At 43.2% G+C, this 19,311-nt stretch overlaps 1 protein-coding gene across 4 annotated transcripts in view; it reads right to left on the bottom strand.

The window, feature by feature from the left end:
• The window catches only part of man2a1 (mannosidase, alpha, class 2A, member 1), a 273,921-nt gene that overhangs the window by 50,952 nt on the left and 203,658 nt on the right, over positions 1-19,311 (bottom strand). For all 4 annotated transcript variants that reach the window (XM_078566067.1, XM_078566076.1, XM_078566084.1 and 1 more), the window contains one exon: positions 8,230-8,363. In XM_078566067.1, coding sequence (XP_078422193.1) covers positions 8,230-8,363 — 134 coding nt within the window. The remainder of the gene's footprint in view (positions 1-8,229; positions 8,364-19,311) is intronic.

Here is a 19,311-nt window from a genome sequence, read left to right as displayed (position 1 = left end):
AAGTAAATCCAACAGTTTCAATGCTCTGTGTAAACAAGTTTTTCCTACTTTCTATTCTAAATCTCTTACATGTAATCTTGTCATTCCAGGTCCCTCAATTACTGGAAGCAGTCAGCTTCTAGCTACCTTGTCCCACCCTTTGATAATTTTAAACACTACGTCATATCACACATAACCAGCATTGTTCTAATGAAAATGCTCTAATTGTTCAAGTATTCAGGCGAAACTTTCCACTCTTGCTAGTGGCAGGCATCATGGTGGGTGGGGGCACAAAATTTGTCGTGATTGAAAGTCAGTTTCCCACTGGCAGGAAATTAGTTTGGAATCTTGTTCTTGATGGTGGGTTAAAGGCAGTCGAGTTTCCCACTGATCTATGTTGGGAACCATATTTGCATTCATTTGCATCTCATGACTGTTCATTAAAAGGTGAACTCACTGGAATTATGTTCTCCCTCCAAATTAAATGCCCTGCCAGCAGATAATTAAAACAGTCTGCTTCCCGGCTGTATATAAGTGGCGTGCACCTGGCGAGCTTCAGTTCACCAACAACTTTGAGGTCAGTAGACGCTGCTTTCACCTACCTTTAAAAGCGTAGCTGCAAGATTTTGCATGCCTATATCACAAGCTCGCCTAGGCTGGGTACAAGAGGCAATACCAGCAGAGGTGGGTGACGGTGGGGAGAAACAGAGGTAGGACTAGGTGGGGTGTGTGTGGAACCGAGGCAGGACTGGGGGGTGAGGGAGAAACACGGGAGGGGAGGCGGGTGATGGAGGTGGGACCTGGGGGGATGGGACACAGGAGGGGAGTGGGGAGAGCAAGGCAGGACTGGGGAGGGGGTTGAATATTGGGGGGGAGGGGGCAAACGGAGGCAGGACCAGGGGGTGGGCAAGGAGCAGAATGGAGTAGTGAAAGAATGTCCTGGGGCAAGAGTTATCATACTGTCTAAGGAAGAGTCTGGGACTGTCCTAGGGCTCTGGCTAGGCTGTTGGGGGCATATTGAAGAGACTGTCCTGGGGCTGAGGATACACTGTCAGCAGTACATTGAAGAGACTGTACTGGGGCTGTGCAGGCCACGTAAGGGGACTTTGCATGGCACACATGTCTTAGTGCCGGTCTTGGCTTTGGGTGACGTTCATGTACAGTATGGTCTGCAGGGCGTGGTCAGTCACCAAAGGAACTTGGTCCTGGGAGTTAGAGTCATGATACTGTGAAGATAAGAAGGATGTTGAAGTGGATAAATCTGAAGAGGGCGAGGTTTCACATGAGCCACATGAGGTTACCATTACAAGGGCATGATGTGGCAGACATGCCCATGACAATCTCATAGCTACAAGATTCCAGAAGGAATAAGGTGAAGACAAGTTGTTACGAGTGAAGTTCTCTTCATGCAGGGAACACAACAACACCTTCATTGTCATCTTCAACATATCAAGAAAGGTCATCAATACCACAGTGATCATGGAGGGAGGATAAATCACTTATAATCCTAACGATGGGGTCATTCTTGGAAAGTGCAGTAGCCAGGGGACCATGTGGCCGCTGTGGAATATGCTTAACACTCCACTTGCGCACATTCTTAAGCAACAACGCATAATGCAGTCCTTTCAACCATTGCAGCAACAAGTCAGTGGCCATGACATTCTTCAAGAGGCTGAAATGACATTGCACACATTGATGCACTCATGCCAGTCTGACAGCAGCTTTGCAAGACGGCTTCAAGAGGAAAAACATTCGTCAATGGTTAGTGCTTGACCATCTCAAGAGGAAACTACATCTGGACATCACCATCTATCCAAATGCTAGCTTTTATGCATGAATAATGCAAAGGCCTCATTTTGATACCGAGCCCCAAAATGCCATCAGACATCAGGGCACAGTGATCTGTTACACGGTAGCATGCACCAAAGCTGTGAGTTATGTTAGCATTGTCTTCACAGAGAGTGGTTCAGCTGAAGCATCATGTGACTATTGGGAAACACTCATTACCCTGCATTTGTCGGAAGCCTGCCAAGTTTAAGTCCTGCATTGCCTTGGCATTTGGGAGACACGTGGCCCAGTCAGGTTTGACACAGCAGTTAATGAATGATAACTTATTCCCTTCATAGATACTGCTGAGCACCCAGATGATGTGCTGGAGCATCTTTTTCGTACCATTACAGCTCTTGAAATTGTCCATCTCACAAAGGCCAATCCTTTCTATGAACCCTAATTCAATGAGTGCACAGGCAATCAATGAATTCTATATCAATTTGCATTCTCTGACTTCACAGATGAATTCCATGAAGCACCACTAGGTAGCTATCCAGGAGCAAACTATGATCCTCACAGGCAAGTTCATAAGGATAAACATAAACCTCTGACAGCTTACGCTCATTCCCAACTAACAGACATTTAAATGTCACAGAATCAAACCGACTTGGATCGCTCAGCATCATGCATGGAGAGAGTGGGACCTAATAAAGGAATAACATTCAGCCTTAAATGCAGAGGCTAAATAACACCTCAGGGAGGCATGAAAGACTATGGTGCTTGACAATGAACACTACTGTAACCAAAACCCTACAGTCATAAAATAAATGCCATTGCAAAGCTCACTTGGGTGAAAAGACTCCAACATTGGTCACGACAAATACTTATAACACACACAAACTACAGACTTCAGTGCAACAGCATCAGGATAATCACTAATCTTGATGAGCAATTCTCATGTAGTCACATAATGCCTGATTCAAGGGTTACATGTGTCTTGTCCAGACATTAATTTCATACAGGAAGTGTCTTTGTTCATGTCGCAGATGTGGAACTAAAGGCGATTCACTATCATGAGATTGATTAAGACTTAATGGAACTGAGGGACAAGATGGGAAATATTTGGTGGGTGGGGGGTCAACCCTTTCCTGGATGGCTTGGAGGAGAATCCCCATAGAAGCCTTGCTGAATTGTGGAGCCGGGGGTTTGTTCCATTTGGTCGCCATGGTAATGCAGAAGTTGACAACACTCCTGTCCTTCAGTGAGTAAATGTCTGTGCGGATCGTGTTTAAATATGGTGCCAGGACCTTCGGCCCCATGAGGTAACAGCGGGGCAGACGAATCCCTGGCCACCCTGCCAAAAGATTCAATGAGCTCCTCGTTGATGCATAATTAATGAACTGAAAAGTGGAAAATCGGGTGCGAAAATCCACCCTGCTGTCCAACGGGAATCACGCTGACTTTCCCGCCCGCCACCGCTCTTAGTCTCCAGAATGGAAAATTTCGCCCGTCAAATCTGGATTCCACATACCAGGTAGTGCATTTATGTTGTACCCTCTCTAAAGCGTCGATATCTTTCCTGCTGTGTAGAGAGCAATCCTGCACACACTGAGGTTTGATTAAGGTTTTACCGTTAGGTTTTTATATTCTATGCCTCTTCTAACCAATTTATAATTGTTTTATGAACTTATCAACGAGGTCTTTATGTCCTATGAACCTGTACACAAATCCACAAGCATTAGGCCTACTTCCAAAATGCATTAACTCTCACTTAGTGACATTGAATTCCATCTGCCACTTTTAGCCAGATTCCCCATCAACATTTCTTTGCAGGTTTATTTGTTTTTGTGAAGAATGATAATGATGTACATGGTACAGTACATGTACAGTTTAATCAGTCAACTATTTCAACTCAATAATTAGTAAAGCTTTTCTCAGTGTCTTATATTGGTTATTCTGTTTTTAAAGAACAGATTAAAACTTATATTTGCATTGATTAATTTGCATTGATTAATTTTTTAATCAAGTCAGGAAATTAGAATTGTTCCCCATTACAAAGTAGCTCATTCAATAAATTCTTACATCTCTGTCCTCCAATGCTTTATTATTAACTATACTGGAAGCTGTTAAGCAGTAATTCAATTAAAACCATTCTGGCTCTTAAATCCCCATGTATAAAGTTTGTTACATAACCAATTAACAATTTTGTTCTACGTCTGAAAAGCAGGTAATACTCATGAGCAGTGGAAGAAGCAAAGGAAGAGGAGGAAAATCAGCCAGAGTTTTAACTCCAAATTTGATCTTGTTTATCATAAGCTGAGTTCAGGCCATAAACTAGATACCTTCAGTTTAGATTATTTTGAAAAGCAGCTGTTACCCTGTTATGCTGACTTCTTTTGCTAGCTTGTAAGTAGCTTAGGGCGTAGGATTTGCGATGCAGTTACATTTTATAATGATCAGATATTTTTCTTCTATTACTATTATTTGCATAGTTACATTGAGTTACATCTAGCCTACTGCACAGAAACTGCCCATTCAGCCCAGCAGGTCTATGCTACTATTCATACTCCATCAAGCCTCCTATTCAGCTTTTCATAATAGCAGTGACTAACACATTTTCTACTTTCACAAAAACAGAATTACCTGGAAAAACTCAGCAGGTCTGGCAGCATCGGCGGAGAAGAAATCAGTTAACGTTTCGAGCCTTCATGGCCCTTCGGCAGAACTGAAGCATAGTTAGAAGAAGGGAGAAATATAAATTGGTTTAAGGTGGGTGGGGTGGGGGGGGGGGGCGGCGGTGGGGGGGAGAGAGAGAGAGAGACATTGAGGGTGTGGTGATTGTGGAGATGAGCAGATAATCAAAAGATGTCACAGACAAAAGGGTCAAAGAGGTGTTGAAGGTGGTGATATTTGTCTGAGAAAAGTGCTAATTAAGAATGGAAGACAGGATATTCAAAGTACAGCTCTAGTGGGGGTGGGGTGGAAAGACTAACAAGGTTTTAGTTGTAGATTTAAAAATAATGGAAATAGGTGGGGAAAGAAGAATCTATATAAATTATTGAAAAAAAAGCGGGGGTTGGTGGGGGGGGGTGAAGAAACGGGGTGGGGATGGGGGGAGGGGGAGTTTAAGATCTAAAGTTGTTGAATTCAATATTCAGCCCGGAAGGCTGTAAAGTGCCTAGTCGGAAGATGAGGTGCTGTTCCTCCAGTTTGCGTTGGGCTTCACTGGAACAATGCAGCAAGCCAAGGACAGACATGTGGGCAAGAGAACAGGGTGGAGTGTTAAAATGGCAAGCGACAGGGAGGTTTGGGTCTTTCTTTGAATGCGGAGGCTGGTGGGGTGATAAGTGAGGACAAGGGGGACCCTATCATGTCGCAAACTGGGCGACCGTTTTGCGGAACACCTGCGGTCTGTCCGCAAGAAAGACCCAAACCTCCCTGTCGCTTGCCATTTTAACACTCCACCCTGTTCTCTTGCCCACATGTCTGTCCTTGGCTTGCTGCATTGTTCCAGTGAAGCCCAGCGCAAACTGGAGGAACAGCACCTCATCTTCCGACTAGGCACTTTACAGCCTTCCGGGCTGAATATTGAATTCAACAACTTTAGATCTTAAACTCCCCCTCCCCCCATCCCCACCCCGTTTCTTCACCCCCCCGCCCCCGCTTTTTTTCAATAATTTATATAGATTCTTCTTTCCCCACCTATTTCCATTATTTTTAAATCTAAAACTAAAACCTTGTTAGTCTTTCCACCCCACCCCCACTAGAACTGTACTTTGAATATCCTGTCTTCCATTCTTAATTAGCACTTTTCTCAGACAAATATCACCACCTTCAACACCTCTTTGACCCTTTTGTCTGTGACATCTTTTGATTATCTGCTCATCTCCACAATCACCACACCCTCAATGTCTCTCTCTCCCCCCACCGCCCCCCCCCCCCCCCCCCCACCCACCCCCCACCTTAAACCAATTTATATTTCTCCCTTCTTCTAACTATGCTTCAGTTCTGCCGAAAGGCCATGAAGGCTCGAAACGTTAACTGATTTCTTCTCCGCCAATGCTGCCAGACCTGCTGAGTTTTTCCAGGTAATTCTGTTTTTGTTTTGGATTTCCAGCATCCGCAGTAGCTTTTAGCTTTTTGTTTTTAACATTTTCTACTTTATCAGATTAAACAATTTCCATATTGCTGAAAAAAGCTGTGAAGCTTTTCGGCTTGCATTTATCAAGACAGGCACAAGAATGCCAAATTTTAAAGGGAACAATAATTTATGCTGCAGGAAAAAAAGGGTGCTGATTAGTTGAGATATTGCCAAGGCGAATTTTTTTTTTTACTCTTTCATGGGATTTGGGTGTCACTGGCTAGGCCAGCATTTATCACCCATACTTAATTGCCCTTGAGAAGGTGGTGGTGAGCCACCTTCTTGAACTGCTGCAGTCTATGTGGTGTAGGCATATCCTCAAAGCTATTAGGAAGGAGGTTCCAAGGTTTTGGCCCAGTGACAGTGAAAGAATGGCGATATAGTTCAAGTCAGGACGGTATGTGGCTTGGAAGGGATCTTGCAGGTGGTGATGTTCTCATGCATCTGCTGTCCTTGACCTTCTAGGTAGTAGAGGTTATGGGTTTGGAAGGTGCTGTGGAAGGAGCCTTGGTGAGTTGCTGCAGTGCATCCTGCAGATGGTACACACTGCTGCCACTGTGCATTGGTGGTGGAGGAAGTGAATGTTTAGGGTGGTGGATGGGTGCCAATCAAGTGGGCTCCTTTGTCCTGGATGGTGTCAAGCTTCTCGAGTGTTGTTGGAGCTGCATTCACCCAGGCAAGTGGAGAGTATTCCATCACACTCCTGATTTGTGCCTTGTAGATGACGGACAGGTTTTGAAGAGCCAGGAGGTGAGTTATTCTCTGCAGAATTCCCAGCCTCTGACCTGCTTTTGTAGCCACAGTTTTTATATGAGCAGTTCAGTTTCTGATCAATGGTAATTTCCCAGGATGTTGAAAAGAAATTACCAAGGCAACATCTCGACCAATCAGAGCTGACTTGCCAGGGAGCTATTGTTCCCATGAGTAAGCAATTCTTTACTTATAGGCAACTTGGTGAAAATTCAATGGAATTTTACGCTGGCGGGATTTTACAATCCTGCCGAAGTCAATGGACTTTTGAATGGCTCGCCGCATTTTATAACCCGCCCTGGCCACGACAGGGCAGTAAAAGTCCACCCATAATACACTTAAAAATACTCCCAGAAAGTCTTACTTACTTAGTCTTAGTTCCTCCGGTCCCATATGGGACAGTGGGTAAAAAATTTCCTGGAGAAAGCAACGCGCACCTGGACACCCCAGACCCACTCAAATAGAATATATTGCAAATCTGAATGCCCCTCAAAAAAACTTCTAAATCCACAATAGTGAAAATTTAACTGTTGTGAGTTTTAGCTCCTCGCTGCCTTCCACCATTGTCATATTATCTAACAACTGGTTAGATATTTTACTATGCTAAGGAGAATTTTAATGCAGCAGGTTATGATGATCTAGAATGCACTGCTTGAAGGAGTGATGGAAGCAGATTCAACTTTCAAAACAGAATTGAATAGAAACTTGGAAACATTTACAGAGTTATAAGGGAAATGAGCAAGGGAGGGGGCTAATTGTACACCTCTTTCAAAGAGCCAACACAGGCATGTTGGGCCGAATATCTTCCTCCTGTCTTGTAAGAATCTATTGTTTAGGTCATGACCCATTACACTCTCATTAAAACTATTTTTTTTCATATGCTATATGTGAGGCCAGCAATAGAAATCCCTTAATTCAATGTAATCAAAAATATTCAATTCAGTTGCATTAAAGCAGTGGCATTGACCATAGGCCTTTATTCAGGACTGTTTATTCAGTTGTACATTATTTATTTCATTGTCAACTTATTTGCAGTTGTAACAGCTTCTCTGAAACTGTTCAGCAGATTTTTCAAATTCTCTAAGGTAGGCAAATATGGGCCAACTGAATATAAGGTTAATGTATAACACCTCTATACAATAATCACAAACTCAATCCAATTAGTTGAAGATGAATTGATTCAACAAAGAATGAGTTTGCTATTCCCTCTTCATCATTGTTGCATATAGTGACAGTGTTAACAACACTCAGAATATTGTAACAATATTCACGGTCAATATTTATGCTGTACCTGTAAATATTACTGTGAAAATTCCATTAAAAACTAAAGTGAGTAAAACAAATACTTGGTTCAATTAAATTATAGCAACAATTCCATCAGCATTCTACCTTTAAAATTAGAAGCAAAAAGAATGAGTGCTGTGAAAATCTAAATAAAAACTGCCTCTAGATTTCACCATAACAATATACCATGAGTTTCTTGAAAGTGAGCTATAAATCGTACTATGTAACATTTAAGATTAGCCATTATTTTAATTTGGGCAGAACTGCCTTAAAGCTTTTTGCATATATTTCAATAGTTTAAGTACCTGGAAATCATTCAGGTCAGTGTAGAACTGATTGTTGCTTTTGACGTCTGTGATCAGCCTCATAGCAATTTCTTGATTTATTTCACCCCTAATATCAACAATATTAGAGATCTCCAGTGACAGCCCATCAATCCCTGAATGAGAAAAAAAGGCAATTAAAATTGAATACACATATTTATAAAAACTATAAGGGTAATTCTACATTCCTACTCCCAACAGTTTCTCCAGATCATGCACCAAATCATCTTATATATGCCATTTTATTTGCCAAGGTGCTCTTTGTATTGCTTTAGAAGATAACAATTTTTCTTTTAACAATTAATGGTAAAACACAGTTTATCGATCCTGGCCATGGATAATTTTCTCGAATCCCATAAACTTTCACGCAGTGTGATTCTGTATGAAAATTACTGATGAGTGAATGAAACAAATATAAATATGCTCTTTTAAATCATAGAATCATACAGCACAGAAGCTATCCTATTAGTCCAGGGGTGGGGAACCTACGGCCGTGGGCTGGGTCTGGCCCGTTGCTCAGTTTCATCCGACCTGCAGCAAGATTTCTAAAAATATAGACCTTTGAGAGCAGCACCTTCAAAATAGCATTTATTATCCTCATTAAGAATTTGCTTTGGATAAAAGCATCAGCAAAATTACTATAATAATATTTAACAATATGATATTGAAATTCAGCCATCGCATTGAAACAGTGGGTGAGTTGAACGTTCTGTATTCTCTCTAAAAAAACTACATGAAGTTGATTTTTATGTGTGTGGCCCGTGGCTGATTTTGTTTATGTTTGAATGGCCTGTGATAGGAAAAAGGTTCCCCGCCCCCGTATTAGTCTCACTCATCGGCTCTTTCACCATATCCCTGAAAATTTTCCTTAATTATTCATAATTTACATAGGCCATTTATAACATAGGGCTGCACCTTACCTATGTCGGGAGGGCTGGGCAGGAGTGGGTGCGGAGCCGATTGCCACCTGCAATCAGCTGCGTGCCGCCATTTTATGTGGATGGGCCAATTAAGGCCCGCCCAGCGTAATGCGCGTTCTGGAGCGGGTGGGGGGAGGAGGGACAGTCAGGGCCGGCGCTCTTTCATGCATGTGCACGGAAGAATGCAGCTACCTCCCTGAGGCACAGAGCTGCCTCAGGGAGATGAAGTACATAATCAAACTTTTTAATAAATAGAGAAAAATTATTCAGACATGTCCCCTCATGTGACAGTGTCACATGAGCTGTGACATATTTGTCAATGTAGCAAAATTAATTAATGAATTTGATTAAACCTTCAGGAAACCTCATCCCACCCATCGATAAGGTTTACTGGAAAACGCGAAGCCGGCTTGGGCTCTTTGCCTGCCCGCCAACCTTAAGGTTGTACAGGCAGCATTGTTGATAGGGGTAAATACTTTTCTAATGGCCTTAATAGGTAGTTGACAGTTCGGCGGGTGCGCAGCTGGAATGAAAAATCAAGATGATGCGTGATGACATTGCGACGCACGCCCGATGTCATCTCGTGTCATTTTCTGCGTCGGCGTGTTGGGCCCTCCCCGCACGCCGACGACAATATTCTGGCCATATATACCATCTACAAGATGTATGCAGCAACGTGTCTAAGTTTCTTCAACAGCACCTTCCAAACTCAGAGACTCTACCACCTAGAAGAATAAGGGCAAACGGTACAGGGGAACACCACCATCTCCAAGCTTCCTCCCACAAGTCACACACCATCCAGGCTTGGAATATATCGTCATTCCTTCATCACCACTGGGCTGAAATTTTGTAACTCCCTACACCACACAGACCTCAGTGGTTCAAGAAGACAGCTCATCATCACCTTCTCAAGGGCAATTAGGAATGGACAATAAATGTTGGCCTGGCCTGTGATGTACTCATCCTATAAATGAATAATTTTTTGGTGATTATAGCTATTTTGATGTTGCACTGTTCTGGTTGCATGAAGCACTTCAATCAACACAAAAATATAAGAAAACACCATAATTTTTTAGCAATTCCAATCCTTTCCCACTACAGAATATGTATAATCCACTCCATCATACATTTTGCCTCACCCTGAACAAAATTTCTGCAGAAATACTGTGATCCCAGCAGCTGTCAGGAGAAATACAGTCAGATTCACCAACAATTTTGAATATATAATGGAAAGAAATAATGGTAGTAATCTTGATATATGCCGCAGATTGGGTAAATGATGGGCAAGACTTCCAGTACACTAGCCAAAAAAAAGCGCAATTGTTTTTTTTTTCAGATTAAGCCTCTTTTAAAAAACTGGAGGCAGCTGTCAGTGCTAATGGCATTACTTATAGGCAGTTCACCATTTGGGAGGGTGGGAAATCTAGTTGACCTGTACCTCTGAAAGAAGTGGAATTTTAGGTGATCGCCAGTAGACAGTGCATTACTGAAGCAGAGGCAGATTGAAGGCAGCAAAAGCACCCCAATTTTCAGATACTGCCACAGAGATACCCAGGAAACAAGTGAGGACCAGTAATGCTCTTTTTTCAGTGCCCCAACAATGGACAACAATATCTGCAGCAATGGAGAGAAGTGGCTGGGGAATGCCAACAGAATCATTCCTATGATTTGGCTGTAATGCAGGAATAATTTAATGACCTTAGCAGGATCGATGGCAAGACCTCGCTTCACATCTCTCTTACTTCTCCACAGTACTGTATTACCCTACTTTAGCCGCTGCCCTTGTCCAATTGTAAAACTTCTTCTCCAATGACAACAGAATAATTTACCACATTTTCTCCTACTGGGACACAAGACTCAAAATTCTCTATTCCCTCGCAGTGACTTACTTTTCTTGCCTAGAGCTAAGAAACAGCGAGAGGCAGCAAACACTTAGGACTTGTTTATAGGCCACCAAACAGTAGTAGTAGTGTGGTGCATGGTATGAATCAGGAGATTAAAGAAGCATGTAGCATGGATAATACAGTGATCATGGGTGACTTCAACTTGCATAGAGACTAAACAGCAGCACCTGTGGAGGATGAGTTTCTGTAGTGTGTTAGGGAAGCTTTTCTAGAGCAGTATGTAGAGGAAACGACTAGAGAAGAAACTATTTTAGGTCTTGTATTATGTAATGTGAAAGGGCTAATTAATAACGTTGCTGTAAAAGAACAAGGGGTGAGTGACCATAATATGATTGAATTTTAGGTTATGTTTGAAACTGAGGTAGTTCAATCTGCAGCCAGGGTGTTAAATTTGAACAAAGGAAATGATGAGGTATGAGGGGCAATTTGCTGAGGTGGATTGGGAAAATACACAAAAAGGTATGACAGTACATAGGCAATAGATAGTCCTTAAAGAATTATTACATAGCTGACAGCAACTATACATTCCTTCAAGGCATAAAAACCCAAAAAGAAAAGTCAGTCAACCGTGGCTAACTAAGGTAGTTAAGGGTTGTATAAGATTAAAAGAAAAGGCCTATAGAGTTCCAGAAATAGTAGTAAACCTGAGGATTGGGAAGATTTTAGAATATAGCAAAGGAGGACCAAGAAACTGATAGGGCAGAATTTTTCCCTCATCGGGCAGGTGAGATTAGCCATAATATTATTTATGTTTACTTTAACTGTACTGGTCTGGGAATGAAGATCAGGGAAGTTTATGTTAATAGTCTAGAATTGTCCAAATGAGATAAATTTTGTTTTTGTCATCATGGCCTGAGTATGCTTCACCTTTTTATTTCATTGATGCAGAGTAAGCCAGTATGTAATGCTGAACGTAAGTGGCTCTGAACTTTGTTGCACAGGCACTGAATGTTCTTTGTGTTCAAAGGAAAGGGTCCTTTCAGACATCTGGGATGGAGGAGGCAGCACTGGCATGCGTTTGAAGCTGATCCTTGGTAGCCTAGCTGAAGGAGCGTTGGATCAAGGCATCCCTGGTGTCCCTGCCTCCCTGGAGGTTACCAACGTCTGGCTCCACACCCTCAGTGTTCTCCTCACTGTGCTCATCTTCGGACTCATTATTGGACTCATCATCTGTGGCCTGTGCAGCTGCATTAAGATCCCCTTCCTCCAGTGGATCCCCCCTTGCCAGTGCCAGATTGTAGAGAGCGCAGCATGCAACCACATTCAGTGACACTTGCTCTGGGGGTTTTTGTAGCGCTGCCCCTGAACGCTCTAAGCATCGGAAGCACATCTTGAGAAGACCTATGGTCCTCTCTACCACCGTGCTTGTGGAGGCATGACTTGTGTTGTAACACTTCTCTGCCTCTGTTCTTGGGTGGCGGAGAGGCGTCATGATCCACCTCTTCAACGGATAGCCATTGTCACCCAGCAGCAATCCATCTAGTCGGGCTGAAGCACTGAAGAGCCTCGGCACCTGGGAGTGACTCAGGAGGTACATGTCATGGGAGCTGCCAGGGTACGCTGCACAGACTTACAAAATCTGCATCCTGAGGTCATACACTATCTGCACGTTCATGGAATGGAATCCCTTCCTGTTGACGAAGGCACTCGGCTGTCCCGCTGGCACCTTGATGGCCACATGTGTGCAGTCGACGGCAGAGGAACCCAACAATCGCTGCAAAGCCTCTGGCTTGCTCAGCCTAGCTGGCCTTGTCCATACAATAAAGAATAAAGGTCATTATCTGCCTGAACAGAGCTTCTGTCATCAGCTTGATGCAATTGTGGACAGCTGATTGGGAGACTCCACAAAGATCCCCCACTGACCCCTGGAAAGAGCTGGAGGCATAAAAGTTGAGGGCCAATGTGAACTTCAGAGCCTCTGGCATGGGATGTCCACGCATACAGTCAGAGCTGATCTCAGGCCCAATCATCTGGCAAATGGAGGTCATGCTCTCCTTTGAGGGGTGAAGCCTCCTTCGGCATTTCACCTCAGACATATTGAGGTAGCTGCATCACCGCCTGTAAAGCCTGGCAGCAGGATAGTGGCGTCTTCTGTGGCCCCTTCCGTCTTGGACTTCCTGCTGGCCCTGCGCCCCCTGTGCCTGTGCCTCTCCTCCCACAGGCCCCTCCCCTGGAAGCTGCATTGGGACACCTGACCTTCTCTCCCTTCTGCCCCTCTGTTCTTCCCCAGAGGAGGTGCTTCCAGCGGAGACCACAATCCCCATTACCACAGTTACAGAAGGTTGTCTGATACCTGAAAGGGTCCACACGGTCTGAATCCTCAGGGGGCCTGGCAGACAGCATAGAGTCCTGAAATGAAGCCTAGAAAAGCTAAGAATGAAGCCCAAACAGAGATGAAGCTACCAAGTACCAATAAGCAACCAGCTGCAAACTATCTCCAAAACTGCTCACTACTCACACTGGCAATGCTGCTGACCCTTTTTATCCCGCCCTTCGATGAGGTTTGTGAAAATGTCTGCTGGCTGCCTGCCCGTTTTGCCCATGTGACAAGCAGAAAATCACACAGGCAAGGAAAACTCACAGTCAATTTGACTGTTAAGGGCCTTAAGTGGCCTGTTAATTAATGGCAGGCATTGCTCTGGCACCCGCGCACACCTGCTGAGTGAAATATCGCACGAGTGCGTGATGACATCGAGTTGCTCACCCGACTTCATCACACAATATTTTACACCCGTTCGGGTCGGGATGAAAAGTTCTGCCCATAAGGAAAGAGAGAATAGAATATGAATGTAAACTAGCAAAAAGCATAAAAATGGACTGTAAAAGTTTCTATAGGTATGTAAAAAGGAAACATTTGGTTAAGACAAATATGGGCCCATTACACAAGGAGAATCAGGAGAAATTATAATGGGGAGCAGAGAAATGGCAGAGAAGCTAAATGATTACTTTGTGTCTGTCTTCAATGAGGAAGATACACGAAATCTCCCAGAATTAGGGACCAAGGAGAATAAGGAATTGAAGGAAATTAGTATCAGTAAGAAGGTTGTGTTGGAGAAATTAATGGGACTGAAGGTTGATAAGTCCCTGGAACATGATGATCTCAATCCCAGAGTGTTGAAAAATGTAGCTATGGAGATAGTGGATGCATTGGTGATCAACTTTCAAAATTGTTCAGATTCTGGAATGGTTCCTACAGATTGGAAGGTAGCAAATGTCACCCCACTATTTAAGAAGGGAGGGAGAGAGAAAATGGGGAACTATAGACCTGTTAGCCTTACGTCAATAGTAGGGAAAATGCTAGAATCCATAATAAGGGGTGTGATAAATGGACACTTGAATAATAATTATCTGATTGGACATAGCATGGGTTTAAGGATGAGAAATCATGTTTGACGAACCTATTGGGAGTTTTTTGAGGATGTTACTAACAGAATTGATAAAGAGGAGTCGGTGCATGTAGTATACTTAGGGCAGAATTTTGCCCACGGCAGGCAGGCACAGCGGGCGGGACCCGGGGGCAGCCACAAAATCGACTGCCGCCCATCATCGGGACCCCAACCGTGATTTCACGCTGGCAGGCCTCCAGTGTGAAATGTGCGCTGCAGTGCTCAGCGCTGCCTGTGTTGTGGGGGGAGAAGGGCAAGCGCGGAATTTCGCGTATGCGCACAGGAAAGGCTCCCTGAGGCACAGAGCTGCCTCAGGGAGATGAAGATTTTTGAAAATAAAAAAGGATTTTAAAAATGTTAATAACATGTCCCCTCATGTGATTCTGTCACATGAGCAGGGACATGCTAGAAATTAGTTTGAAAAAATTTTAATGATTGATCGAAACTTCATCCCACCCGTGGATGAGGTTTCGCAAAAAATCCAAAACTCACTTTGCCTTTTCGCCTGCCCGCCAACCACAAGTGGGATGTGTAGCGAAAACTTTCATTTAATTAGATCTTTAATGGCCTTAAATGCCTGTTAATTGTCGGCAGGCTAGCAGCCAACTCCCGTGCTGCCCGCCAACCAAAATATTGTGCAAGTGTGCGATGACATCGGGACGTTTGCCTGACGTCATCGTGTGTCATTTTACGCTCATTTGGGCTGGGCATGCGCCTGCCCGACAAGCGCAATATTCTGCCCTTAGATTTTCAGCAGGCTTTTGATAAAGTCCCCCACAGGGCCCTGGCTAGTAAAATTAAAGCACATGGAGGTAATATACTGGCATGGATTAAGGATTGACTAACAGGCACAAAACAGAGAGTAGGAATAAAAGGGTCATTCTCACATTGGCAGGCAGTTACTGGTGGGTACCGCAAGGATCAGTACTTGGGCCCCAGCTGTTCACAATATATCAATGATTTGGATGTGGGGACCAAATGTAATATTTCCAGGTTCGTGGATGACACAAAGCTAGGTGAGAATGTGTGTTGTAAGGAAGATGCAAAGTGGCTTCAAGAGGATTTGGACAGACTTAGTGAGTGGGCAAGAACATAGTTGATGGAATATAATGTGAAAAATGTAAGGTTATCCACTTTGGTAGGAGGAACAGATGTGCAGAGTATTTCTTAAATGGTAAGAGATTGGAAAGTGTAGATGTACAAAGGGACCTGGGTGTCTTTGTCAATAAGTAAATGAAGGCTAACATGCAGGTGCAGCAAGCAATTAGGAAGGCTAATGGTATGTTAGCCTTTATCGCAAGAGGATTTGAGTGCAGGAGTAGCGAAGTCCTGCTTCAATTGTATAGAACCTTGGTTAGACTTCACCTGGAGTAATGTGTGCAGTTTTGGTCCCCTTACCTTAGGAAAGATATTATTGCCATAGGGGGAGTGCAACAAAGGTTCACCAGATTCGTTCGCAGGATGGCAGGACTGTCTGATGAAGAAGACAGGGGAAATTAGGCCTGTATTCTCTAGAATTTCGAAGAATGAGAGGTGATCTCATTGAAACCTACAAAATACTTAACGGGATAGACAGGGTAGATGCAGGTAAGATGTTTCCCCTGGTTGGGGAGTCTAGAAACAGGGGACACAATTTCAAAATAAGGGGGAAGCCACTTAGTACCGAAATGAAGATAATTTTTTTTACTCAGAGGGTTGTGAATCTTTGGAATTCCCTATTCCAGGGGGCTTTGGAAGCTCAGTCATTGAATATGTTTAAAGGAGAGATTGACAGATTTCTAAATACCAATGAGATAAAGAGATATGGGGATAGTGTGGGAAAAAGGCACTGAAGTGGATGATAAGCCATGATCGTATTGAATGGTGGAGCAGGTTCGATGGGCTGAAAGGCCTACTCCTATTCCTATATTTCCACTGCTACTGCTTCTTAACAATCTTTCGACAGGGCACAGACTAACCCATGCCCATTTTTCTTGCAGGTGAAATTCAGGCAAATTACAGTGAGATCTCAAAAATGAGAGATGGTGCCATGATTTTATAAACTGCACTTCCAACAGAGGATTAATCTCACTGCCAGGGAGAGCATACCAAGCATTGGAGATGATGGGGCTTAAAGCCATATTTTCTCTTTCCACTCAATTCTCCAGCTTCCACACGCAAAAGAGTGACAATCTGGAACTTTAATTTACTACCACTTATCAGCTTCTGTTTACGCTTGTATGCTTGTCCCTCTGCCTTTTTTTCTAGATTCTTAACATTATTTGGGCCCTGCAATGAAGGAGGGCAGTGAGGGCGGGGTGGGGGGGCAGCTATTTTAAAGATACACTGTCACACACTCATACAAGAGCCTGCACAAGGTGATTCACAGAGCACGAGAGGGTGTAAATTGAAAGGATAGGATAGGAAATGGCTCAATGGAGGGCAAGCTTGCATTCTACAATTTTTTTACACTTCTGTGGGATTTGGACATCACTGGCAAGGCCAGCAATTTTTCTCCATCCCTAATTGCCCTTGAACTGAGTAGCTTGCTATGCCATTTCAGAGGTCAGTTAAGAGTCAACTACATTGTTCTGGAGTCACATGCAGGCCTGACCAGGTAAGGACGGCAGATTTCCTTCCCTAAAAGACATTACTGAACCAGATGGGTTTTTACAACAATCGATGATTGCTGTCATGGTCACCATTACTGAGACTAGCTTTCAATTTCAGATTTATTAACTGAATTCAAATTCTACCAGCTGCCGTGCTGGAATTTGAACACATGCCCCCCCAGAGCAGGTGCCTGAGTCTATGGATTACCTGTCCAGTTACATTACTACTACACCACTGTCTCCCCTCTGCAAGTGCACAGATGCAGATTTTAGGAGCCCAGCCTTTTAAAAGAAAAGTGCTTTCTGTGCACCAGCATATATATTGTATATATTGGACCACTTGCCAGGGAGCAATTGTAACATGGGGAGAGTGTGGATAGATCTACCACTAACATGTGCAGGATTCTGCTATGTGGCATCAACATGCTGTTAGCCCTAGAGCATGTGGTCACCTCAATGCATGCTGCAGTGGTAGCTGTATCCTTCTTATAACAGTTTGTGGCACCAGTCGTAGTTACTGGGGCCATGCAGGATTTGGGCTCCACTGTTCCTCCTCCTTGGACATGATGTTCTAATTACCATCTTTTATTTCAGTTTTCTTTAAAATAATTTAAATGTACTTTTTATAGTTCTTAACACAATGTCTCCCTGATTTCCCTTTAACTTTAAAAATATTTATTTCTACTGATTTTTAGCAATTTTTGAAAAATCAAAATTCGGAAGAATTTCCTGGAAATATTTTCCAATATTAAAAATCAAAGGTTCATTAACACTTAGTCCCAAAATCATCCTGAATTTTCTCCTCTAATCATTCTTAAAGACATTTCTTTTGGTGAGACCACATCTGGAATACTGTACGGTTTTGGTCTCCATATTTAGGGAGGATATACTTGCATTGGAGATGGTACAGTCAAGATTCACTAAATTAGTCCCTGCGATGAGGGGGTTGTCCTATGATGAGAGGCTGAGTAAACTTATTTATTTATTCATTCATGGGATGCGGGCATCGCTGGCTAGACCAGCATTTATTGCCCATCCCTAATTGCCCTTGAGAAGGTGGTGCTGAGCTGCCTTCTTGAACTGCTGCAGTCCACGTGTTGTAGGAACATCCACAGTTAGGAAGGGAGTTTCAAGATTTTGACCCAGTGACAGTAAAGGAACGGTGATGTAGTTCCAAGTCAGGATGGTGTGTGGCTTGGAGGGGAACTTGAAACTGGTGGTGTTCCCATGCATCTGGTGCACTTGAACTGGGCTTACATTCTCTGGAGTTTAGAAGAATGTGCGGCGATCGCATTGAAACATACAAGATTTTGAAGGGGCTTGATAGAGCGGATGCTGAGAAATTGTTTTCGCTGGTTGGAAAATTTAAAACACAGGGGCACAGTCTCAGGATAAGGTGCTGATCATTTAGGACTGAGGTGATGAGAAATTACTTCACTCAAAGGGTTGTGAAGCTTTGCATTTCTCTACCCCAGAGGACTGTGGATGCTCCATCATTGAATACATTTAAGGCTGGGATAGACAAATTGTTGGTCTCTCAGGGAATCAAGGGATATGGGGAGCAGACAGGAAAGCGGAATTGAAGCCTAAGATCAGCCATGATTGTATTGAATGACACAGGAGGTTCAATGGGCCTTAGTGTTCTTGCGTTCTTGCATCAGTATTGCTTTGAAGGCAAAATTGCAAAGGGTGTATCTTCCAGCTAGTGTGTGAGGATGGGGAAATCAGATAAAAATCTGTTTCAATTTGCGCTATGCACAATCTTCCAGTCATCTTCAAGTCATCTGCTTGATCACTGGAGTGGGAGTCAAGGGAAAGCCATGCATAATAGTTCTCAAAAAAGCAGAGGACATTTTGGAGGTTTTTTTCATTTTCATCTTTTTAATTTTTTTTTAGTGAATTTTGGCACTAGAATATGCAAGAGATGTTTATGTAAAAAGAAAAGCAGCAGAATAATGTATGATAGAATCTCCACAAGTGCAATTATAAATAAAACAATTGCAAGCGTTCGACAGAACATGACAATCATAAAAGAACAGGGAATAAGAAAAGAATGCCTTAAAAATCAAACAATCACTGCAACTCAGTGAATGCTAATACATAGAACTATAAGCCCCAGAGTCCTAGATAGCAAGTCAACATAAAGGTAATTCTGGTCCAAGATGAAATATAGTGAGATCAGATGCACATGAGAGGCTATCTGGTGCGAGAGCTGGATTATCTGCAATTATGCTACCAAATGAATTTGCAGGGTCTGGAAGAC

Source organism: Cetorhinus maximus, chromosome 2, assembly GCF_964194155.1.
Source record: "Cetorhinus maximus chromosome 2, sCetMax3.hap1.1, whole genome shotgun sequence".
NCBI lineage: Eukaryota > Metazoa > Chordata > Chondrichthyes > Lamniformes > Cetorhinidae > Cetorhinus > Cetorhinus maximus.
This window is presented reverse-complemented; position numbering and strand designations above follow the sequence as displayed.